The following is a 26,670-nucleotide window of genomic DNA, read 5'->3' as shown; positions in this document are numbered from 1 at the left end:
CAGGAGGCAAACGAGCAGACGGATCACCTGATGGTAAGTGATTACCGAGTTCCTTCATGGCTTCGTGCGCTTCTTCTTAAAAGATCGCCTGTACAGCTTCAATAACGACCTCGTCCCGTGAATCGAACGCGAGTACCTACTTAGTGCTCAATTAAACTGATTCACCTCGTCGTAAAACATTCTTCATCTTTAATATTATCGTACGCATCACTACAAAATGCCAACATAATAGGGATGTTTCCTGGGTAAGAAACCAAGAGTTGGAAATTAGTCCGTCGGATAACTTATCAAAAAATATTTGACACGTAAGTATTTTTCACTTTTTCAAACTAATGAAAATTGAAAGAGATAAAGCGTGCCAAAGTTTTAAAGCCTCTTCTTTCCCGTGACGTCAATGTGTGCTTAAAGTTAAAAGTGTAGTACTTTGTGACTTCACGTGGAACTTCAACGCATCATAAATTCATAATTACTTGTTTGATTGAGAAATAAAAATATATGTGTCCAATATTTTTTGATAATAAAATTGACAGACTAAAAGTTTTTTAGGAAACTAGCCTATTCAGGACCCTTTTATGTTCCTACATTTTGCAATAAAAATATTCCAATCGGTTCATTCGTCCTCAACTGACAAAACTTTATTCGGCATCCACAGTGGCCATGGGCTACATCATGGTGACCGTGTACAGCTTCGGACTGGTACTGAAGAGCGAGGAAGACGCCGCGGAAGACGCGGCCGAGCAGGACAGGCTGTGGAGGATCGCTCGCGAGCGCGACCCGAGCCTCGAGCAGTGCATCGGGCCCCCACAGTGCGACTTCTTTGCCCGAGCTGGCCAAGGTCCCCAACCCGACGACCAGACGGAGTGCGGGCACTGTGCCGAGTGCTGCAACTGCGATGACGAAGAGCCCCAACCAAACGCCCTAGTCAGGAGCGAGCAGTAAGTGACGCCCGCGTTGTAGGCGGCTGGCGCGCGACACCTCTCGAACAGGACGCAACGAGGGCTATCGTTTTAGCGCTCACCAGTTAGCGCCACTGTAGAGTAAGGTCCTGTCACTTGCTAGTAGCGAAGACAGTGGCGCCAACTTGGGAGCGCTAAAGTGGTAGGAGGACTATCGCATTTGCACTCATCAAGATGGCGCCACTGTAGAGTAAGGTCCTGTCAATCGCCAGGGGTGCCAACTGTTAAGTATAAAAACGATAGCCCTCACTGACATGTTCCGCCGCCAGAGTGCAGCACTAACACAAGCGTTTAAACAGTGAATGTATTGCAAACATACAATAATAACTATAATTATTATTATAACAACAATACGTTATAAAATATCACAGATATTTGTTGCGAATAAATACGACATGACGAGTTGTTTACTGTTTGTGCTAGAGTGGCTTGATACTTCGACATTCGACCACGATCTCTATTGGCCAAAATTACATTTGAATGTATTCTTAAATGTTAGAGCATCAAACTTACTTAATATTTTTAACTCTCATTGTTGTTACTCTCAGATCAAAAATAAATAATTTAGAGTATTTATTTATATAACAAAACCACGTTTGAAGTACAGTTGAACGAAGGCTTTATAGTTTTATTTAAAAATCATACGACTGTTGTAGTTCAATTAAGTAGATGTAGTAAGCGAGTTAGACGATTACAGCTTTCATGCCCTTATATAATTTTAATGCCAAGGCCACTATCATGATCTCTTAGGAATAATTTTATTTGTATAAATGTGGAATTTTGAAACATTTTGAGCTCATTGGTCACTATTAGTATACTTGCTCATAATTTTCTGTACTTTGCTTGGTAAAGCTGAGTTACAATATAAAACAAAGCTTTAATACTCTTCCACAAGGACTGCATTTGAATATAACGTTGACTATGTTTATTTGCGAGATAGATGTCTGTCCTATTAAACTCTGTCTAGCACTAAAACTTGGAATACTTTCGGTAGTTGACTCCACTGATCGATTGATATATTTGTATGAGTTGTCAAAACTTGATATTTTAAGTGTCTTCATTGATTTTTATCTTAGAAGAGGAACCTTACATTTGTGAGTGGTAGTTATTGATTAATGGTGTCACCTACCCAATTATTCCCATAAATGTTTTTTATTTTATGCAAGGTAGATAAATAAGTGTAGCTTTACTGAATACTTGTAGAACTTTTTATTAAGGTTATTTTTTATGAGGAGAGACAATACTTTGTTGGGGATAAGTTTAGTACGGTTGCCGGCAGATCAGAATAATGGACCACTAAATTACTGAGAATGATAATTTTTAGTAAGTAGAGTATGCTGTTATTGAAGCTCAATTTCTGAATTTATCATTAAGGCAAGGACCCTTACTACTTCTATCAAAAAGTGCGATTTGCTGGCGACTGGACAGTGTGGACTGACTTGTTAATGTTGGACTGTTGGTATTATGTCTTTATGTTTCACATATGAAGCTGTTTAAAATTAGTATATTTTCAATGTATATTTTTATACATGATTGTATTATAATTTTGAAGTGCCAAACTTCTCGACTCCTATTACACTAGAAAAAAATAAAAATCTATTTATCTATAATTAAAAAAATCTATCTATACATTTGTATTTAAACAAATACTTTTAACTTTAGTGTTCGATAGTATTTTATATTATTTTACAATGTTTTGATAAAAATATTATGTCCAATAGGTAAGTTTTAAATATGTTTCCATCGACCTTGAAATAAAGACGTAGAATATTGCTTCTTACTTCTTACAATAAACTCCCTATCTGTCTAAAATAATACAATAATTATTGCCCTTTGTATGTACCTATACCAACTTTTAGAGGCTTAACAATGTTAACATAAATGTTTAATTTATGGATAATTTTAGACGAAAGGCTATAAATACTGTTTATCGTTATGGTGTGCTGATTATGAAGAGGCGTTGTATGGGTTGTATGTATTTTGGACAGCGAATGTAATTATGGAAACGTGCATGAATGAGATTTTAAAATATTTGATGGATAATAATTGGATCCAAAAATTTTAACAAAAATGATTGACTATGATCTCATACCTATTTTACTTGTGGTTTTTTAAATGCTTTAATTAAATTTTATTTGTTTTTTGAAATATAATATTTTAAATATTAAAGCGTGCTTGTTGTAAACAATATTATATTTACTAACATTTTTAACTTTGTTATTGTGGTTTCTAAAACTAAACAATTTGGTATTAATATAAAACAATATGTTTCTGGACTTTGTTCATCTACTTTTATAAAAACTGTCTAAGTATCATTATTTTTGAAATTATAGCCAAATTAAGATTGCAAGTACTACAAGTACTTCTAAATTATTAAATGTGATGTAAAAGTACAGGGAGTTGTTGGAAAATGATAAACAGTACTGAGAATTCATGGGTCTTAAGTAAACGAAGGACTTGTGGTCCACCTACCTTAATAAGTATTAATGTTAAACGTATTTTAATCCACTTTTAAATATTGTACAACGTAGTGTTGATGTTTAAGATAAATGGCTTGCTGATGCCAAATAAATTGTTGTTTTATTTAAATAAATCCCGTACACATCCTTTAATTAACGCATAGAAAATATTGTCAAAGTATTTTTTTTTATTTGTTGAAGAACAACAAAATAATTATTATTATGATTTAGACATTTATTACTTACACTGCAAAAATCAAAAAACTAACAGCCCAATTTGATAGTAGCGCCCTTCCTGCAAATGTCATAATTAAAAAGTTTGTCCAACGTGACTAATGGTCCGGTATTGGTGGTGGCGCCCTCTCCTGATGACTGTCATGACTGAGACGGTTCAGTGTTGGTAGGTAGGTGTTGTTGGTCACAAAGATTATTATTTGAGTGCATTACCGCAGCAAAATTTTTATAAATTAACATACAAAATTACTATTATGGAAGCAATAAACGTATTGAGTATTGAAATAATGGTGTTTTGAAAAATTCAGGAAAAATTCCACCTGTGGCTGGTTAGTGGCTATAGTTCCAAAATACTGAACTGTCCTATTCATGACATTGACAGCGGGGCGCCACCGTCAATACCGGATCGCTGGTTCCGATTTTTGCCATGTTGGAAACCATATAGTTGAACGATGATAGCGCCCCCCTGTCATTGAGTTTGGTGGGATAGTTCAGCGTGGGTCATCATAGCAGGCCGTGTCGACTTTGTAGGCAACACCGTGGATTTTATTAGGTGGGCTGTTCAATGTGTTCCCTGATCCAAAAAATATTGATAAGGATTTTTCTTAAACGACAACACTTTAGTTATTTAAATATTTTCTTTGGTGGCTAGGCTAGTTGTTTAATCGCCACAAAAGTTGCTTTAATTTTGTAAATTCCTTGATTTCCTTCGTTTTTGGTGTTCGATTATTTCTATCGTACCAGGAGAACATAATTCAGCAGGAGAAATTATTTATTCACCTTTATGTCAAAAATTTATATGACTACCCCCATAAACATAAACATGATGACCGAAAGAGACGGGTAATAAGGTTATAACCCGTCTTGCTCTTTTTCTTATAGTGATATACCCTCATAAATATTGCGGAGGAATGAGACGGCATATAAATATTATACATGTCTCTATCTAACATATACTACTGTCACACCCACACAGACCGTCTTTGTATGTTGTCCTGGTACTTTGAGCGGACATTCAACTATTGTTATCTCTTTTTTCTTAGTGACATTTGTGTATTTTTATCCCATTCTAGGCCTATCCCATGTGAGGGAATGAGATAAACATAGGAGGACAAACAGTGTTACATACTTACGTCCTTTAATAATTGTCACATTTACAAACGACAATTACCCCCTTTTATTTATGTGCTCCTGGTACTTCGAGTAGAATTTGGTCGTCTTTTATGACGTCGCATGGCCCAAATATTCGCTGGGTGCGAAGTACTAGGTGGGGGTAACATAATCTATCGCAGCGCTCATGGTGGTCAAAAGTAGAAATAATGTAAGCTCTGTCATCAGATGTATCTGTCAATGGCAAAGCGATTCTACATAATACATTTTAATATCATTAATTAATCGCATGAAAAGGGTCCTACTGGGAACTAAAATAAAAGAGTGGACTGTATTTCGATAGGGCTGGTTTAATAGCCGTTTACAATTTGGAAATAACTAAACTATACAACGTGGTAGTACAAAAATGAGTCACAGTAGTTGTTGTGCACAGATGTTTGCCTTATGATGAGAGCGTGAATTATTGAACTCTGCCCTTGTTTTGTTCCTAATTCCTACATCTCGGACTTGTCCAGCCAATACCAACAACTTTCCTTTAAATACGGTTTGTGGTTGGAATTTGATATTGTAACACTCACAAACCCGGTCTTCAAAACAATACTCATTTCGATCTGAAAACGATATTTAATTTATTACTAGCGATACAGGAACATTTAATTATATTTACTGTTATATAATGAAACCGTTAAAGTAGCTTTTTCTTTTTGTTTTACTGTAAAACTACAACTATAAATGAAGTAAACAAACCCTGACACAATCAAAATTAAACACACTTTTAGGACTTACCTCATTTGATTTGAATGACCAAAATGATTTCAAAACCTTTTTTCCACCCAAATCGTGATATCACAACAATTTATTAGTCGATAATATTTGTTATTTTTTCATTTCGATAATTTTTCACAAATATACGACCTAAATGTCAATGTGACAGAGCCCACAAAGTTGTGGACGCTAGTTGGCGCTGTAATCGTGCACAGAGCCAATAGACTCAAATTTTATTTGTGTAGGAAACTTCTAGTTTAACCAGTTTTGACAGAAAATGCAAGCAACGATTTATACAGTTGTTTATTAATTGGAATAATCTTAAATATAATATTATTACGATGATATTCCACATTTTACTTCGTACTGTTTTATGCTAAAGTGATTACATATCTAAAAATATTTTTATGATGTTTTGGAAAATTCGATCTTGATCGATCTACCTGTGGAAGTGGCTTGTAGTGTGTTTGATCGCCTCAAATGCCTCAAAAGTTGCTTGATTTTCTTCGTTTTTGGTGTTCGATTATTTCTATGGTACTAGGAGAACATAATTCAGCAGGAGGATTATTTATTCACCTTTATGTCAAATATTTATATGACTACCCACATAAACATGCGGACCGAAAGAGATGGGTAATAAGATCATAACCCGTCTTGCTCTTTTTCTTATAGTGATATACCCTCATAAATATTGCGGAGGAATGAGACGGCATATAAATATTATACATGTCTCTATCTAACATATACTACTGTCACACCCACACAGACCGTCTTTGTATGTTGTCCTGGTACTTTGAGCGGACATTCAACTATTGTTATCTCTTTTTTCTTAGTGACATTTGTGTATTTTTATCCCATTCTAGGCCTATCCCATGTGAGGGAATGAGATAAACACAGGAAGACAAACAGTGTTACATACTTACGTCCTTTAATCACATTTGCAAACGACAATTACCCCCTTTTATTCATGTGCTCCTGGTACTTCGAGTAGAATTTGGTCGTCTTTTATGACGTCGCATGGCCCAAATATAGACTCAAATTTTATTTGTGTAGGAAACTTCTAGTTTAATCAGTTTTGACAGAAAATGCAGGCAACGATTTATACAACGTGTCCCAAAATTCAAGGATAAGCCGGCGCCGCAGGATGGACATAGTCATGACTACTTTAGGAAAAATAAGGAAAAAAATATATCTCAATTATTTTTTAAGTTAGACAATAAATTACGAAATTCTTCGAAAATTGACACCCCTTATGATATTTTACATTACCACGACTACCATTTTTCAAATATTTCTGTTTTTTTGTTTGTATCGGCAACTTAAGTAGTGCTGCTGTCCACCCCAACTCTCAAAACCCCCAGAATCTTTGCAGTTTTTACACAAAAGTTAATCAAAATATGTTATTTCCTTAAAATTTTGAACGATTTTTACTTTCACTCCACTTTGACTCATCGTTTTGTAAAAAAAAAGTATGAACGCTACTGCGGCAAGTTTTTTATAAAGTTGACGCAACTATCCAAGATTCCAAAATGGTATAATACTCTAAGAAACCTAGTCGCAAAAAAGATATGCGTACCATTTTTACAAGCACTTCGCTTGTTAGTTAGTATGGGTTAAATCTTGCAACTGAATTTAAAACCAGTTCTCCTCACCGATTGAGCTGAAATTTGGTATACTTATGTAAGAACGATGAAAATGCAATATTATGGTACCATTGAGCTGAATGGAGACTGGAGGTGGCCATAGGAACTTCTAAACGAAACGGCGGAATTGCATCTAGTTTGGGTTCGTTTGACTTGTCTTTTCGAGCACTTTAGTGCTAGATGATGTCCAGGGTCCTGATGATGAAGTCAGTTATAATTTTCAAACGAAGTCAAGCTTGTTTTTAAAAAAAGTTTTTTTTTTATTACAACTTTATTTTAAACTTTTCAGTTGTTTCTCAATCTCATGGCCCAAGTGCTCGGGAAGACAAATCCAACGAACCCAAACTCGATAAGCTTCCGACGTTTCGTTTAGGAGTTCCTATGGCCAGCTTCTGCCACCTCTTGACTTCATTATCAGGACCCTGGACATCATCTAGCACTAAAGTGCTCTAAAAGACAAGTCCAACGAACCCAAACTAGATGCAATTCCGCCGTTTCGTTAAGAGTTCCTATGGCCACCTCCAGACTCCATCCAGCTCAATAGTACCATAATATTGCATTGTCATCGTACTTACACAAGTGTACCAAATTTTAGCTCAATTGGTTAAGGAGAACTGGTTTTAAATTCAGTTGCAAGATTTATCCCATACTAGCTAACAAGCGAAGTGCTTGTAAAAATGGTACGCATATCTTTTTTGCGACTAGGTTTCTTAGAGTATTATACCATTTTGGAATCTTGGATAGTTGCGTCAACTTTATAAAAAACTTGCCGCAGTAGTGTTCATACTTTTTTTTTACAAAACGATGAGTCAAAGTGGAGTGAAAGTAAAAATCGTTGAAAATTTTAAGGAAATAACATATTTTGATTAACTTTTGTGTAAAAACTGCAAGGATTTTGGGGATTTTAAGAGTTGGGGTGAACAGCAGCACTACTTAAGTTGTCGATATAAACAGAAAAACAGGAATATTTGAAAAATTGTGGTCGTGGTAATGTAAAATATCATAAGGGGTGTCAATTTTCGTCGAATTTCATAATTTATTGTGTAAGTAAAAAAATAATTGAGATAGATTTTTTTCCTTATTTTTCCTAAAGTAGTCATGACTATGTCCGTCCTGTGGCGTCGGTTTATCCTTGAATTTTGGGACACGTTGTATACAGTGTACAGTTGAAATAATCTTAAATATAATATTATTACGATGATATTCCACATTTTACTTCGTACTGTTTTATGCTAAAGTAAACATACCTAAAAATATTTTTATGGTGTTTTGGAAAATTCGATCTTGATCGATCGATTTATTTCCTGTGGAGTGGCATAGTATGTTTGATCGTCTCAAATGCCTCAAAAGTTGCTTGATTTTCTTCGTTTTTAGCGTTGGATTATTTCTATGGTACTAGGAGAACATAATTCAGTAGGAGAATTATTTATTCACCTTTATGTCAAAAAATTATAAGACTACCCCCATAAACATGCGGACCGAAAGAGACGGGTAATAAGATCATAACCCGTCTTGCTCTTTTTCTTATAGTGATATACCCTCTTAAATATTGCGGAGGAATGAGATGGCATATAAATATTATACATGTCTCTATCTAACATATACTACTGTCACATCTACACAGACCGTCTTTGTATGATATCCTGGTACTTTGAGCGGACATTCAACTATTGTTATCTCTTTTTTCTTCGTGAAATTTGTATATTTTTATCCCATTCTAGGCCTATCCCATGTGAGGGAATGAGATAAACACAGGAGGACCAATAGTGTTACATACTTACGTCCTTTAATCACATTTACAAACGACAATTACCCCCTTTTATTTATGTGCTCCTGGTACTTTGAGTAGAATTTGGTTGTCTTTTATGACGTCGCATGGCCCAAATTTAGACTCTTATTTGTGTCGGAACTTCTAGTTTAACCAGTTTTGACAGAAACTGCAGGCAACGATTTATACAGTTGTTTATTCATTGGAATAATCTTAAATATAATATTACTATGACATTCCACATTTTCCTTCGTACTGTTTTATGCTAAAGTAATTACATACCTACCTGAAAATATTTTTATGGTGTTGTGGAAAATTCGATCTTGATCGATTGATAATTACCTGTGGAGTGGCTTTGTAGTGTGTTTTGATCGCCTCATATGCCTCAAAAGTTGCTTGATTTTCTTCGTTTTTGGTGTTCGATTATTTCTATGGTACTATAGTCTTTTTCACCTAAGATGATCCGTATGACACTTTAAGGTTATTCATATTACGCATACTACATACGCAGAATATTCTTGAAAAAATATTTGTATTTTATCAGCAATATAATAAAAAAATAATTAACTACTTGTCTTGAAATATATAGTAAAATCTGAGTCTATTGATTATATTTTAATTAAATACGATGTAAAAATATTTTTTATTTAATGTACGCAATGTGTGAAACGGAATAGATTTAGTGCTGGGGTATTTGTTGAATAACAAAATCGATTATTTCCGCGGTTCATTAATCGATTGCAGTGAATACTAAGTTATTAAAAACATCACAAAAATCAACTATATTTTTCGATTGTTGACTTTAATAAGCGCATTGAAAATAAATTAAAGTTTTTAATTTAAAGAAATAGAACCAGTGGGTCTAGACAAAGTGCAAATTATAATCGCAAACCAGTCGCAAAGTGGTCGAAAAGCCCCTTTTTTGTATGGAGTTTTGACGGATTCGATTTTCGATTCGATCAAAAAGTCGCGTTTTGTCTAGGGGGGCTGTACTTTTTAGGAATCGTTTTTTTGAACATGAAGTCTATGGAATTTGAATATTATCAATAAAAAATGTTTCAATAATATTTGTAATTAAAAAAAACATGTTTTTTGTTAAATAACACCTATACAAAATATTTATCTAAAAGTAGGTTTTACTAACTCTTAGAAAAAAATCGATAGATAAATCGCTATGGTTTAGTTATGTGACATCTCTATAACTTTCAAACTCGAAACGTCATACGAATCATCTTACGTGAAAAAGACTATAGGAGAACATAATTCAGCAGGAGAATTATTTATTCACCTTTATGTCAAATATTTATATGACTACCCCCATAAACATGCGGACCGAAAGAGATGGGTAATAAGATCATAACCCGTCTTGCTCTTTTTCTTATAGTGATATACCCTCATAAATATTGCGGAGGAATGAGACGGCATATAAATATTATACATGTCTTTATCTAACATATACCTACTACTGTCACACCTACACAGACCGTCTTTGTATGTTGTCCTGGTACTTTGAGCGGACATTCAACTATTGTTATCTCTTTTTTCTTAGTGACATTTGTGTATTTTTATCCCATTCTGGGCCTATCCCATGTGAGGGAATGAGATAAACATAGGAGGACAAACAGTGTTACATACTTACGTCCTTTACTAAGTAATTGTCACATTTACAAACGACAATTACCTCATTATATTTATGTGCTCCTGGTACTTTGAGTGGAAGTCTTTTATGACGTCACATGGCCGCAAGTGTGGACTCAAATTTGTATAGAGGGACTACGAGTTTAACAGAAACTGCAAATAATGATTTATACAGTTGTTTATTCATCGGAATAATCTTAAATATTACGATGACGTTCCATATTACTTAATTTCGTTTAATTTGTTTATTTCAATAAATATATTACAACTCTATATTAATTAAGTACAAGAGTACGCGGTACACGCAAATGTAAGTACTCAGTATCGTGTTATAACATTTACAAGACATCGCCGGTTTCAGAACCAAAATCTAGCAAGTTGTTACAGCAACACAGAGCTTAATTCAAGTTTTTCCTATTATCGTGGATAAAAAGTAGGCACAGTACTTACTACGATGTAAATCAATAAATTAGTTCTCAGGAAAAATAACACAATAGGATTTTAAAACTTACAATTATTATTCGTTCTGTGTGTTTTCTAATATGAATCAAACAATTTACTGTGAACGCATAAAAAAATTAACGTTTTCTGATATTCTTCTCAAATCTTACTAGAATTTTAGTTCTGAACCCGACTTTTAATAGGTATAGCTATCAAATATATTGTAACTATTAATAATTTTCAACGGTGCATTGCTATTTTTGTGGGGTATTATACTACTATTATTTCTTTAAACATAAATAAAGATTTATAACGAAAATGTAGAGAGGACAATAAATATTTCTCGGAAAAGTTCAATTAATAATAAAATAAACAGAGCTAAGTACACATAGGAAACAAAATTTTACACATTGACTATTTATAAGTAATACGCACTACTTCGCACTACAAGTTTCAATACTGCGTAACAAAATACATCATTTAAATAAGTCTTTAGCGGAATGTTTTCGATGTATTCGTTCGATTTAGCTGAAATGGGAATGCATGAGCTTTACAAAATATAGTAACTATGGAAGCTTATATTGATACACAATATTTCGTAATTTATATTATAAAATGCTTGCAATAGTTATTATGTTGTGAAAAGGTTGACAAACACTTTAAATTAAGCACGGTTAATGTATATGTCAACGTGAAATTGTGAACTCTGTCAGTTTATAATATAACGCGTGAGATTGTAAACTAACAGTGGGTTAGGTTAGGTTAGATTGTAATCTAACTACGTCAGATTATAATCTGACGTAATTCACAATATTACGGTGACATAATATACGACATTATTGTTGTTGACAGTAGGTGTTAGTAAGTAACATGAATTTTCAGAAAATGAGATTGCAAAATATCTTTTATAATAGTTAATAGACTATAAATAAATCTATAATAAATAAGTGACAGTTACAAAAATAATATTAAAGCACTTTTAAGCAACCATCAATGGATTTAGATCAAACTTAAAACTGTTTAGTGTTTGTCGACCTATTCTTTACACTTTGATAAGTCTCTACTTTATAAGTTTTTCACTAAAAGATCTTAAATAAAGTAAGAATAGAATATACAATTTTGATAAAAAATAAATACAACTTTATGATTGTAGATAATTTATATAAACAGCTAAAGTTTTTATAGGCGAAAGTATAAATACAAGTCGAAACGGCGATTCATAAATTCAAATTTCGTTGTGAACAATATTCGATAGAGCGACTTCATATTTCAGAACTCAGTTCCAAAAGTAACTATTAAGATTTCAGGCCTCCAATTAAATTTAGTGCCAATTTACACAGCTAATCGATTTACACTTAGGTAGGTACTTAGGCTACACTCGCGAGCGGGCGGGGATTTATACAGCGCTAACACATACACAGATAAATACTTAAACGAAGGTATTGCACGAAAAAACGGGATTTAAATACGCTTAGGGCTAGAATGTACATTAATTACACTCGTGAGAGTTCAGGCGTCAGTACAGGTGCGCGTGCGCGGGGTGCGGGCCCGCGTGGGCCGCGTGGGGCCCGTGGGCCGCGTGGGGCCCGTGGGGCCCGTGGGGCCCGTGGGGCCCGTGGGGCACGTGCGGGGGCCCCAGCGGCGCGCGCGGCGAGCGCGGCGGCGACAGCGGCGGCGGCTCCGTGCCCACGTCGATGTCGGCGGGCCCGTCGTCGTCCACGGCGCCGCTCACCGGCGTGCGGGTCAGGCCTCGGACCTGGAAGCCGATAAAGGTGAGGTCATTCATGTGTGACAGCATCCACAGTCCACACTACAGTATTTGGGGAAAGACTGACAAATAAAACTATGAGACATGGCGAAAACACCATCATATCCACTGCTTAAAGTCTCTTGCAAAAGTTCCAAAAATAAAATGGTTGTATATTTTTTAAACGTTCACCCACAAGATGGACCGACGATCTGATAAAAGTAGCAGGAAGGCGCTGCAGGCTGCTATCAACCGTGTGATGTGGAAGTCATTGGGGGAGGCCTATGTTCAGCAGTGGACGTCCTGTGGCTGAAATGATGATGATGATGTGCATGTGGATTGAGTGATCCTTGCTTCAATCTTAACAAAAATCGAGGAAGTTTTACTTAAAATATGTTAAAACATTGCGATGAAGTTAAGATTAATGTTAAGATTGAAGCAAGGATCACTCAATCCACATGCACATTGATGATGATGATATTTTTTTAACGTCCACCCACAAGATGGACCGACGACCTGATAAAGGTAACAGGAAGGCGCTAGATGCAGGCCGCTACCAACCGTGTGATGTGGAAGTCATTGGGGGAGGCGTACGTTCAGCAGTGGACTGTGGCTGAAATGATGATGATGATGATATTCTTTTAGTTATCTAAAGTGATATACACATACAGTGACATGACGGTATTTACTTAGTTAGCAACTTAGGTGAATTAAGTTCATTTTGTTTAAATATGTATTTGTTTTCAAAGAAAAGTAAAGTCATTACCTGTAGTAGCAAATTGTTAGACAGTATCCTGGCCTGGTGCTCCTGCGCTTTGGCTCGCAAGCACGCGATGCTGTTGTTGCGGAAGGCCTCGGGGTCTTCGTACATCTCGCGGCCGCCCTCGGGTGACGCGCGGCCCTTGGCTGACGAGGAGGCCGTCGTACTGCTGCCAGGAGAGCTTTGCGCCTGTGGAAATGAAAGAGCAATGTTGCAATAGATCGTTTGACGCCTAGTAAAGTTTTTATGGCAATGTTGTTTGGGATTAATTGCATTGACTTTGTTAGAAGTGAACACATACGAGTATCTAATCTACTGTGTAGATTGTAGAAGTATTTTGAGAGTCTTTGAAACAGTCGAGAAGAATGATACAAAAATTTATTTTCTCAGCTACTCGTAACGCCTTTTTTGGCTTAGGTTTGGGGTAGTATCTATTTATTTTATTTTATGGATAAAGGTCTACCACAAAAAAGGTAAGGAAAGTGGATTACTTGATACGGTGCCGAGTGATCAGTTTTCGTCAGTGTCTCCTATAATTTACGTTTAGGGGTTACTCATCTCTCTTTTATACATTCATAAGTCTCAGGTAAGAGACAAAAAATTACCCACTATTTTCCATTTTGAATGAGATATGCAATAATCCTTACGAAAACAGGAGGCGTATTATTGTAAGCATTAGAATTCCGATTTTGAAGTGTGTAGAACTTCGAAAGGGCATTAAAACTGTAATCAATTTATCAAGTTACGATTGTTTGTGAATTCATAATGCAAATTGGGAGCATTATCAATATTTCAGCTCCAGGACATCCACCGTTAAACATACGCCTCCCTCAATGATTTCCAGATTGGCTCATGGCGTGCATGAGTTTGAGCTCCCATGGCGGGTTAGAAGCGGCTTGGAATTGAGATCTTCTTCTTTTCGTGTCGACAACAAACCTACACAGTGTCAGCCCAAAACTCCGCCACAAGAGTGGCGTTGTCAGTAGCACTCATCAAATCCTCCTGAGTGCAGTTGTTTGGGCACTCAGGGCATGACATCAGGTGCTTCATCGACTGGGGAACAAAACCGCACCTGCGCTCCATGTTTAAGCCATCCAAGAATCCCCACCTGACCAGATTGAGATGCTTCGTTATAAGTCAGATGGCTCATGGCGCGCATGAGCTCTAACGGCGAGGCTCGTACCTGGTTATCATGGCGTGCATGAGCTACCATCACGAGGTGAGTGTCGTACCTGGTTGTCGTGCACGTCGTGGTGGGTCGGCGAGGCGGAGGCGGCGCGGTCGGGCTCCGCCTCCGAGCCCTCGCGCTCCGACCCCGATTCCTTCAGGTGCTGCGCCGCCTCCAGCGACTTGCGGTGCATGCCTGCAACCACAATCACGAAACTTATATTGGGAAATAAAAACCAAGCAACAAGAAGTATTCAAGTCAGGATCAGGATCTTTGTCTTTCTCTATTTATTCTATCATACACAAAGCTCTGGTGTTTTATAACACGCATAAAAGGGAATACATTATTATAACTGGAAAGGCTAGGAACTAAGTGTTGTCTTAATTATTTAATTGTTCAAGAAACAGGACAAGGAACCCTTATTTTAAAATATGATAAGAAAATAGTTTTTATAAAAGACAGCGGAAATAATCGTAAATTGTCTTAGAGAAAACTTAAAGAAAAGTTAACTTAACTTTTGATGCATCTGTTAGTTGAAGTTCCTTTATGATATACTAGCTTAAAAAGTTCGAAAAGTTTCCTTATCAATTCCATAGAGGTTGAATTGAAAATAATTGAATTTACTTATGTAGATACAGGGAATATTTTAAGCCAATGTATTATATTTCCCTATGGAAATATTTTACCCCGACAGACTATGATTCACAACTGAAGCTCTTGCATTACAGTGATGTAGGTTCCTACATCGCATTGTATTATTAATGCGAAGCAGCACGAGGCAGTGACGCGCCGAGATCGTAAAAGTGCCGATGCGTTTGCATCTCACATCTCATCACTGCATTCGTTGCAGCAGGGGTGACAAGTCTCATAACTAGAATGTTTGACAAAGGTGACTGAGTTTCTTCCGCACTTCTTCTTAGAACTAGCCCATTGTTGTCCCGATGGTAGGGCAAGCTATATTTGGGACGTGTATAATTGTATAAGTGCCCTGGAAAGGGCCTATGTACTGAATAAACTATTTGAATTTGATTTTTTTTTTATGCAGGGCCAGGCAGGTGTTTGACCGCAATCGTATTTTGAATTTGAACATCTGGCGATAAGAATATCATCGTAATCTGGGCTTTGTCTTTGTGGTTTCTTACTGTACCGTTGCGTATGCTGTCGTGAGGTGAGCAGAAAGTGTTTTTAAAGGCCTACAAAATGGTAAAGAAATAATTTATAGACAGCTAGCTATTTCACCATAACCCTGATATGAAATATAGAAAGTATGTATGCAACTAAATGCCTGGTAACTAAACTTTCTTTAAACGCTTTTGAATATTATGTTCTACGAAAATACATCATGAATCGAGCATGTCAAGCAGCATGGTTTTGGTTCATGAATAAAAAACCTAGGTTAGGTCTCCATCTAATAGTTTATTTCATGAGTAAGTCTATTTGCATCTTTGGTCAGCCCTGGCATGGCAGTGCACTTGCAGTGGAATCTGGCCCCGGCTACATTACGAGTGGCGGCTGGCGGGATGGATGGCGGTGCCGTGCGTCCAGAACAAGAATATTAACCATGATCTTAGGACAAGCGTGACATAAGTATCATACATATTTTAATTATCATTCTTTTCACTGGTTCTGTAATGTTGATCGTTTGTTTTATGTATGTATGTGTATTCATGTGGCAGCAAAATAAACGTTATTCTATTCTATTCTAAGTAGACAAATTGATTGTCAAGATGCTCTTGGAATGCTCAATTACAAAAATGCAACAACAACGAAGTACTACATTACTTGCTCACCAGGTAAACCGCACTCCTTTTTTATGTTGGACAAAAGTCGCACTGCATAAGTCCACCTTTTGTAAAGTTCTACATAGTGATCAAAAGATTCAAATAAAATAAGAACTTCCAAATGTGTTGTCGTCATCTGTTACCTATTAATAATAGGTAGCAATGTTAATTAATCAATTTAAATGTTGAAAACTGCACTTGATTATTGTTGTACCTACTTATTACAATCGAAGATACAATATGGCAAATAAGTGAATACCATTTCTTATCAAAACGAATCTGAATCTAACTTTTGAACCTCGTCTTTTCACTGAAAAAGCTTACAAACAATTATATCCATTTCTTGTATGATGCTACTAGCACGGAATACTAACTAACTACTAGGTTATTAACAGATTCATAAAAGAAAACCGGCAACTGCAATGAATGTAACCAACTATTCCGTTGCAAACACTTATTTACAAAAGTTGACTGGCAAGACTACATTTAACATTCATTATATTTCTGAATCATATACTTTTAAAGTAACTTTTACTTCTTGATGTTTGATTGGATCATCATTTCGTAGTATAGAACTATCAGCTTCTACAACAAAGTGCGGACTTTGATTCTTACTTTACATGTTAGTATTAATTAATTTAATTAGTTACGCGTTCATCCACTGTCTAAGTAGCTCAGTTGGAAGAGCAGTCGCCCGGCAAGTGCAAGGTCGTGGGTTCCATTCCCGCCTTAGGCAGTTCGATTTTATCAAGTTGTTTATTTAAAAATTAGGACTTTACAAATAAAAGTAAGGATTATTTGTAGACTAAATATTCCAAAGTAGTCGATTGCCTACTTTGCCTAAATTCGCGCTTGCTGCAGCATCTCTACATTTTCAATTGTGTGTACAAGCGAACGTTGAATTAATTTCTCGCCTCTTGCTCGTGGCTGCGGCTGCTGCTGTCAAAGCGCTTTAATATCTGCGTGTATTTTTACGGGGTTTTTACTGCAGCCTCGGCATGCATCTCTAATCAGCTCGCGTTATTAAAATTTATCGCAGTCCTAGGGCTGCGGAAGGGGCTCTAGTTTCGAGAATGTCACCCCTGTGGAATTTGTGCTCTACATTATGCATGCGTTTTGGCATGATTTAAGCAGTTTTTACATATCGTACTGGTTTTTTAATTGCCTCGACACAATTTGGAAGTACTCGTTGTATCAGTGTAATGGTTAAATATTGTAGAATTATGAGTACGTGGTACGCACACGAACTATACAATTAGTCAATTAGGAGAGTCATCAATCACACACGTAAGACAAGACGTCCACAAGAAATTGATTAACCGTATTGCTGGCATATTGACTCCCAAGGTGATCGCATTTATGAGATCTATGAAACTGTATTTTGTATCGCATAGCTAAACCTAACGTTTTGCTGGTTTGGTCATGTAGAATTTAGATTAAAGTTGTCACGTTAATCCAATGGCTATTTTCAGTTTAATCGCAAGGTGATTTAATAACCAGTTCTGTACCTACCCTATTTCTTCATCACTTCCAGAACTAGTAGCCCTACGGAGCCGCTGGGAGGTGGCATCCCTCACAGCCGTTAAATATTCAGCGCGCGCGCAAACGTTACGTCTTCGGATTCCCGCCCATTGACGCGCACTGTTTCGGCCGAACTAGGCTTTATTAGAGGCCTTTATGAATTTCTAGTGCCACTTGCGCTCCACTTACTTATTTGGGACAATCGGCGTTATTTGCTTTCGTAATTTAATGATGTGACTCTACTTTTGCGATATAAAGGCTTTTTAGTGATTTAAGTCTCTGTAGATTTGTCTGAACCTGAAAGTCACCTATTTATTTTGTGAGGATATAAAATCTTAGCCACTAGATTTTAGCAATTAGGTGGACCGACGATCTGGTAAAAGTAGCGAGAAAAGCTAGATACAGGCAATGCAGGACCGTTCATTGTGGAATACCTTGGGGGAGGCCTTTGTCCAGTGGACGTCATATGGCTGAATCGGACGAAGAATAAAATTTTAGCGGAAAAATCATCGCGAAAACTGTACGGAGGTTTTCTCTAACAAAACTTTGCGATATGCCCAGTAGGTAAACGCGAATTAGTCCAGCTTCCATAATGACCACTGGTGGCCAACTCCGTCCATAAGTAACCCGAGGATCAGCGATCAGGTCGTTAGCATCAGACTATTAGCAAGTTGCGCCATTACCCTGACGCGCATCCACTTGATTTAGTCCGGCGTAATGAGCCGGGCAGTTTGCGTTAAATACTCGAATTGGGTTAATGTTTGGCCGCCCGAAGCAGATAGGGCAAGGATAGATGTCCGAAACCTACGCTGCGCGGTGGATAGACTCGCATTTATGTGTGCTGCTATACTTTTAAATACAAACGTAGTAGTAAACCAATAGGTAACAACGAATAAGATCTTGCGTTATCTCGCTAGTAAATTCTATCCAATACACTGATACACAATACAAAAAGGATACCAACTTTAATTTGTTAAACTACTTATACCGTTGGGGACTGACCTCTAGTTGGAAAATTTTAGGAAGTACCTACGCTGATTGATGCTGCTCTACAAAATAGATCAGGAAAGCATTTGTTTTTAAAAACTATTAGCTAGCGTTTGTCGTTTTAACTTTCAGCGTTTATAAAAATACATAATCTCATCTCGAATGCAAACAAACACGTTCGAGTAAATCAACAACAGAAGAAAACTGGATGAAAAACTACATGGCCCTAGTAGGGCATTGAAATGAGTTCATAAACCCACGCATGGCGACGCAGGAAATGTGAAAGAGTCAAATCCGTTGGTTTAATGCTGGAGATTATAATAGATTATTATTAAAGTTTTATTTTGTGTTATTCTTCACAGAATGATTTGAATTTTGGGTGAATCGTTCTTCATTACGCTTGAGACACTTAATTCTTTTACTTACAGTTAACGGTAGAGCGAGTTAAAAGCTTTGAGTTTAATGAATATAATTCAACTATTGTTACAGATTGTGTGACATGATTTAGTGAATATTGTTGACAAATTAATGTATTTGGCTGGCAAATTTCTACCATTCATATTAGCTTAACTATAAACTGACTGAGAATAATCTGACAAGGCAGGATAGCGTGTCAACGAGCTACATTTATAAATCACTTTGGAAACATCTGAGGTAATATTAGACCATCAAACTCTCCACACTTCGTTTGATCGTGTACAATTTTTCTCTCAACTTATCCTGCACTTGCTATCTTCAAACGATTGTAAGCTTTTGTCTTATAATGTTAGATGAGAGTTACTTTATCCATTACACCGAGTGTCATCTGTTCTTGTGTCATTTCCATAGAGTAGAAAATTCCGCGAGATGAGTTGAGCACTTCGCCATTCGGTAATGGACGTTTTGGTGTCACTCGGAGATGAAAGCAGAGGCACAAAGCAAGTGCATAATAGGCAGATAATTCTATAAGGTGCTCTCGGGACGCATTAGAATCCATTTGGTTCGGCCGGAGATGCGCTCGCCTCTACGCGGTTGTTAGGTCTGTACTAAGGGCTGTTACTTTGGGAGCTGGGTGACTTAAAGTGATAATCTTTGTAGTTATTAAGTGGTAGTTTTGAATTGCTATTACCTATTTATCGGATTATTATAATAGACATTTATGGCCTAAAGTAAAATGCTCATAAGTTGAGTTAGATACAGTGTGATTTCCGAAAAAAGCAAAACTAAGAAGAAAGTAGAGTCGAAAGACGGTCGAAATTAATAAATAATGATAATTACTTATCGTTAAATTTATTATTAATTAAAGTACCTACCTACTCATTGCTTTGAAGATCAAAAAATAAAATAATATGGTACTGACTTTAACAAAAGAGAGAAATAAATAGTTCAGCATAGATAATGTGTAATTAAAATCATTAGAAAACAAGCAGTTTATGATAGAACTAATTGTTATAGTTACAAAAGTGATTCAAACATTTAATTAAATTAATGAAGTGACACAAACAATACTCTTCTAAAATAACAATGATAAATGTTGCCATTATTAAGCTAAACACTTTATCCAAAAACTTTCATGTAACTGAAAACTCGTAATAGAACCTTCAACCATATTTACGTCCCGACCCCCACTACGTGGCCAAATAAAAAACTATTTGCATTTCAAATCACTACCACCCTTATTTACCTTTACATAGGACAAAAAGTGTTTACCATTCGCGTTAAACAGAGCACCTGTACATAATTAATATGTAAGCTGCAGGGCGCTTAATCACGGCTTAGACAATGGCGGCCATGTTGGATCCCCACCCGGCGGGCGGGGTGACGTCACCGCCTGGAGGGGAGACCTAGGTTCTGTGGTGATTTATATCGTATGCGTTTTATGGTTTTGATTCGTGATTAGTTGTGGTTTGGGCATGGTACGGCGAAACGTGAAATTTTACTGAAATCTAGATAGATATAAACTAATGGAACTCACGGTTTTGTTAGTGTTTTATACGTTCAGATAAGTAGTCAATAAAATGGTGTGATGCTAAGTTATTAAACATCTATTAATAAAAGAAAATTTTACAGACAAACAGTGGTGAAAGCGACATTTTTTGTTCTATCACAAAATCACTATTGTCACTGTCTTATTACTTTATTAATTAAAATATAATTAGTCATACAGCTTTTATACATGTAGCTAATAATAAAATAATATAAAATTAGAAATTAAAAATTGAAACCATGAACAAATAACATGGATTTAATGCATCTAAACTACTCGTAGATTCGTAGCATCTATTAGCTACGAACGTGCTACGAAGTTTCTACGAAAGTAGCTCATAGTGTTCTGTGTAATATTTTATTTAGACCGGTAAGTTTTAAGTTAAAAAATAATGTGTAGTTACTTCAACTAGAAATGTTTACTGTAAAACGTATAAATAACACAAAACAGTAAACGATTAGCTCAAAAAAAAATTACGCGAGGTAAAAAAACTTTGCCTCACGTTTTTCTTGAGCGTAACCTAAGATATTTAGCAATCAGAAAAATACTTCTAGATTATAGGTACTGAGAATCCATCAAAGTCTACCATATCATATGTGAAGATGATACTTAATTATTAATACTTATTACAATAAGTGACTAAAATTGCTTGAACACTTGAAAAATGCACCAGAGCTTAGTCTCCAATTTTATCCTTTCTGCTAGGTACCACAAGCAACTATGTATAGTTGTAATCTTATGAAAATGTCCGCCAATGCTCGCCCAAGATCTGGAGCTGCGCCGGCGGCTTGTTCGCGCCAATCGGATTAATTAATCCTCGGCGCTGTCGTTTAATCCATTTAATCCGCTTAATCCGACGAGCGCTCGCAACTTAATGAAACTTCTGCACTCGGAGACAAAGAACTGATTAAAGTTCATACTGCTTGTTTGTTCCGACTCCTATCCACTTAGTTTTTTGTTTACTATCAGATAGTTGAATGCCTTTGAGTAACTTAATGTGTTAACGAGTTCAAGTTAAATCCTTATGCTGAGAAGAATTTTCAGGGCACGTGTACGAGTATACGCCGCAAAAATACGAATAGCTTGCACAACCTTTTTTTTACCAACTGGATTATTATTTTATTACAAATTCACATAAAAAGAAAGATATCAGATGATATCTCTTATCTGATAGGGAGATAAAGATATCTAACTAAAGCTAGGAACATTTTGTTTATCGGACTGGCCATATCATAATACACAATACTGCACAATACTAACATATGAATTTTCTTTGACATATTTTTGAACTGCTCTAGAAACCTTTCAAACACTAATCTCTTCAGAACTAACACAACATCTCTATATATCACTCCCTGAAAGTGCTCCCGCGCTTTGATATCAAAACCTCATTCGCCTGTTTCTGATCTCGGCGCAAATTCCTCTCCACTCGGGACAAAACATTATTTGGACGTGGCAACACTACAAAGTAACACGTGGGAGCTGCAAATAAAAGGCTTCTCATAAGCTGTCAGCACCTCCTTGTTCCACACTAGCCTTTAACACAAGGAGATAGGGTCCTATTTCACGTCTGTCGCTTTGTTTGGCTGAAGGCGAAAAATGAACATCTCGGTGTTGTTGGTTGAGATTAAAAATTACTCTCTTTGTTTGGGCGCGGGGGAGGGAGTGCTTATCCAGTTATTTATGGTTGTGTTGTTGGAACTACTTAGGTTTAGGAAAATGCATCGACATCGGAACTTTAAAATAGTCTTTGAATGAATGGAACCATGAAATTTCAACTAATTCTTTGTATTTCAGTCAGTAACTTTGATGGAATAAGCTGAAAATCAGTGTTTTGCTTTTAAGTAAACCAATTACTGAGCTATTGCCGTTTTGCGTTGCTGTACCTGTAAGTATTATGTGTCATAATGTTTTTTTTCTTTTTTCTTTCTGCTTTACCATACCATGTCATATTGTCCTGTGGGTACTATTTTATCCTACTTTTGGTACTTTCTGTTTGTAATGTGTGTTTCTGTTATACAAATAAAAGTTTTACCATTTTATTGATAATTTTCACAATTATAACTATGCAAGCTTTTATTTTACATTGCGAGGTTACATGTTTTTGTAAGATTTTGTAGGCCAATTATGACTATCCATTAAAGCCCTATCAATCAAACATTATCCATATATTTTTCATAAAAAATAAAGCAGGCATCTTTAACAAGGCATGCATTAACTCCAATCAGACTTAGCCAGATTTTGTTCAAGTCAGCTAATTATGTCTATAGCAGTGATTGTTTGTCTGTGTGTGTGCACTCACCGGGGGCCGGTGGTGAGGACAGGGGGGGCCGCCGCTACGGTCCCTCAGACACTGCTCTCGACTCTTGAACAAAATCAGCACGGTCAGAATTGGAACTTAATCATGCCCAGGAGTCGCCGTTGTGGGCGGTGGGCAAGTTGCAGGGTACAAGTTTAGGAATTTATGGGCAATTTGTGGCAAGTCACTATTATTTACTGTTTGTTAGTAAACGCAAGCTGGGAGACTGTTTGCGATATTTTATAATAAAAGTAAGTTTCATTACTTTAGGACTACTCAATGCGATGATCACCTCACAATTTGCAGATTTGTATTTAATTACTTAGAATGAGTTGATGTAGCATGGTGTTGATGACTAATACCTAGCGGTATGATGTTATTGTTGATACGCATGTTTATTACAATAGTATTGTGCGGTATCAAATTTAATTCGTGCCATGAAATCTATTGTTGGTGTATTCGTAGGATTAATGAGCATGGAATAGTAATAATTAATTAATCTGAACTGGTAACTCTACCCTAAACCAAGAAACTCGACACTGCTGCACGTCTGCAAATTGGATTTCCGAATCTCAAGTAATATTAATGTTTGTTATGAGCTGAAGATACGAGCAAAACAAGTAGGAGGAATATTTAGTAACAAGTGTATCGCTCACATAGTTCAAACGTAGAGTTTGCATAAAACATTTGATTCAACGGTTGCTGTTAAATGTAAAGGATATTATGAGTAAATAATACAAATAAACAAATAATATTACTATACCAATTTCCTAGCGTCTGTAGCGTGTTTCATTCGCGGCTAATTATTATATGAAAGAAGATTGTTTCGTTTATTAGTCACATAAAATAGAGTCGCTAATGTGGTTTGTCTGAGGTGACAAAATTAGACTTACCTTATATTGGGGTAGAGACCGGCTTTATTTCTGGAACTTTTGTACTACAACAAGATAGTGGGCCATACTTCTCTCTTGCAGGTAAGCACATTGCAGGATAATTGTAATCATACTAGAGATCATCTTCGTGAGAGCTAAGAGAGTTTTACTGTATTTCTTCTCGTTGTAAGCTCACCAAACAGCTAGGACGTGACGCTGACCCTTGTTGTCGTTCTTCCTGGTACCTTTAGAGAATAGTGTAGGCCGTACTCTGCCAGGATTCATCGTGCTCCATGGCGCCACTATGCCAGCACTACTGCCTCGACCTAAGAAGCGTGACTCACTAAACTCTTTGACGACGCTGTCGTTCTCCTTGGCGCTCATGAAGTTATTATCCTGCTGCCATGTGCCAATCCTATAGAGAAAAGAGTGACTCACTAAACTCACCAAAGAGCGACGCTGTTGTTCTCCTTGGCGCTCTTGAGGATGATATCCTGCTGCCACGTGTCAAGCCAATAGAGATAAAAGAGACTCACTAAAGTCACCGAGCAGCAACGCTGTTGTTCTCCTTGGCGCTTATACTCTATTTTATAAATACTCGTGCTATCCTGCTGCCACGTATCAAGGCTATAGAGAAAAGAGTGACTCACTAAACTCACCGAGCAGCCAGGGCGCGACGCTGTCGTTCTCCTTGGCGATCTTGAGGATGATATCCTGCTGCCACGTGTCAAGCCAATAGAGATAAAAGTGACTCGCTAAAGTCACCGAGCAGGAACGCTGTTGTTCTCCTTGGCGCTTGCGAATATACTCGTATTATCCTTCTGCCATGTATCAACGCTATAGAGAAAAGAGTGACTCACTAAACTCACCGAGCAGCCAGGGCGCGACGCTGTCGTTCTCCTTGGCGCTCTTGAGGATGTTATCCTGCTGCCACGTGTCAAGCCAATAGAGATAAAAGTGACTCACTAAAGTCACCGAGCAGCAACGCTGTTGTTCTCCTTGGCGCTTGCGAATATACTCGTATTATCCAGCTGCCATGTGTCAAGGCTATAGAGAAAAGAGTGACTCACTAAACTCACCGAGCAGCCAGGGCGCGACGCTGTCGTTCTCCTTGGCGCTCTTGAGGATGTTATCCTGCTGCCACGTGTCAAGCCAATAGAGATAAAAGTGACTCACTAAAGTCACCGAGCAGCAACGCTGTTGTTCTCCTTGGCGCTTGCGAATATACTCGTATTATCCAGCTGCCATGTGTCAAGGCTATAGAGAAAAGAGTGACTCACTAAACTCACCGAGCAGCCAGGGCGCGACGCTGTCGTTCTCCTTGGCGCTCATGAAGTTATTACCCTGCTGCCACGTACCAATCCTATAGAGAAAAGGTTGACTCACTAAACTCACCAGAGAGCGACGCTGTTGTTCTCCTTGGCGCTCATGAAGTTATTACCCTGCTGCCACGTACCAATCCTATAGAGAAAAGGTTGACTCACTAAACTCACCAGAGAGCGACGCTGTTGTTCTCCTTGGCGCTTATACTCTATTTTATAAATACTCGTGCTATGCTGCTGCCACGTATCAAGGCTATAGAGAAAAGAGTGACTCACTAAACTCACCGAGCAGCCAGGGCGCGACGCTGTCGTTCTCCTTGGCGCTCTTGAGGATGGTCTCGGGCAGCGGCAGCGAGTGGCGCACCATGGCGCCGTAGAGCCCGTACTCCGCCATGATGGTGGAGCGCCCCCAGCACTTCTCCGTCTTGCGCCATTTCGCTCGCCGGTTTTGGAACCACACCTGTGAATAAAACGTGAGGTGAATGATGTGAAAATGCGATCGCTATTTTTACAAGAATTTTGAGATTGAAATGTTGATTTATTTATTTATTTTTACCAACTTATACTATGTTATTATGTTGTAGCAGACTGTGATCCGTCGCATTACAAGCTTACCTATTTAGAAAAAAAAACCGCATTATTAGGTATTATTTCAAACAATGAAGTATTTGCGACTGAGCACACACTATCCCAATTTGACTGTGTTCTTCGTCTTCATTATACATATAGGGAGGAAATTTTGTAATGCCACCTGGAGAGAAAGTACTCTTAAAATACTGTAGATAGATAATTTTACTCAAAGAAAACATTCCTTTATTTTTTAAAAGAAATGGAACTGCATTCAAAGATTTCCGAATTTTTTTTCGAAAATTCACCACCATACCATTAATTTTATTATAGGATAGCATGAGTATTTATAAAAGTATGAGTAAAATTTTCTATCTACAGTATTAAGAGTAGTTTCCCCTCCAGGTGGCATTACAAAATTCCACCCAGTATAAGAAAATAAATAGACACGAGTTGAATTTCAGTTGAATACTAATGACATAATTACCACATCACCAAGTGACTTCTGATAATGAACTTCCCTACCCTTTCCAAAGTTCGGGCACAGAAGTAAGAATGTCCGACCGCGCCAATCGATCACAGTGTATCAGGCGCGGGTAACTAAGCGCTCAAAACAAACCAATTACCCACACAATTCCTAACTAAATTAAATTTCCAAACGCTCCA

General features: G+C 37.1%; 2 protein-coding genes across 3 annotated transcripts in view; one reads left to right on the top strand and one right to left on the bottom strand.

Annotated features, from left to right (window-relative positions):
- Positions 1-26,670, top strand: part of LOC135077953 (uncharacterized) — a 243,035-nt gene that overhangs the window by 3,805 nt on the left and 212,560 nt on the right. Inside the window, exon 4 of one of the 2 annotated variants that reach the window (XR_010258550.1) lies at positions 653-1,151. Coding sequence is in view for 1 of the 2 variants with exons in the window: in XM_063972492.1 (XP_063828562.1) it covers positions 653-939 (287 nt within the window). In the remaining variant the exon portion in view is untranslated. Of the gene's footprint in view, positions 1-652; positions 3,529-26,670 lie in introns of those variants that run through there. The other variant, XM_063972492.1, reaches the window with a different exon arrangement.
- Positions 12,531-26,670, bottom strand: part of LOC135078281 (visual system homeobox 2-like) — a 164,653-nt gene continuing 150,513 nt past the window's right edge. The window contains exons 6-9 of the mRNA XM_063972879.1: positions 25,723-25,897; positions 14,754-14,884; positions 13,528-13,710; positions 12,531-12,788 (exon numbers count right to left, since the gene is read on the bottom strand). Of these exons, the coding sequence (XP_063828949.1) occupies positions 12,531-12,788; positions 13,528-13,710; positions 14,754-14,884; positions 25,723-25,897 (747 nt within the window). The remainder of the gene's footprint in view (positions 12,789-13,527; positions 13,711-14,753; positions 14,885-25,722; positions 25,898-26,670) is intronic.

This window comes from Ostrinia nubilalis, chromosome 14 (genome assembly GCF_963855985.1).
Source record: "Ostrinia nubilalis chromosome 14, ilOstNubi1.1, whole genome shotgun sequence".
NCBI lineage: Eukaryota > Metazoa > Arthropoda > Insecta > Lepidoptera > Crambidae > Ostrinia > Ostrinia nubilalis.
The sequence above is the reverse complement of the archived record's forward strand: the minus strand, read 5'-3'. Positions and strand labels throughout refer to the sequence as shown.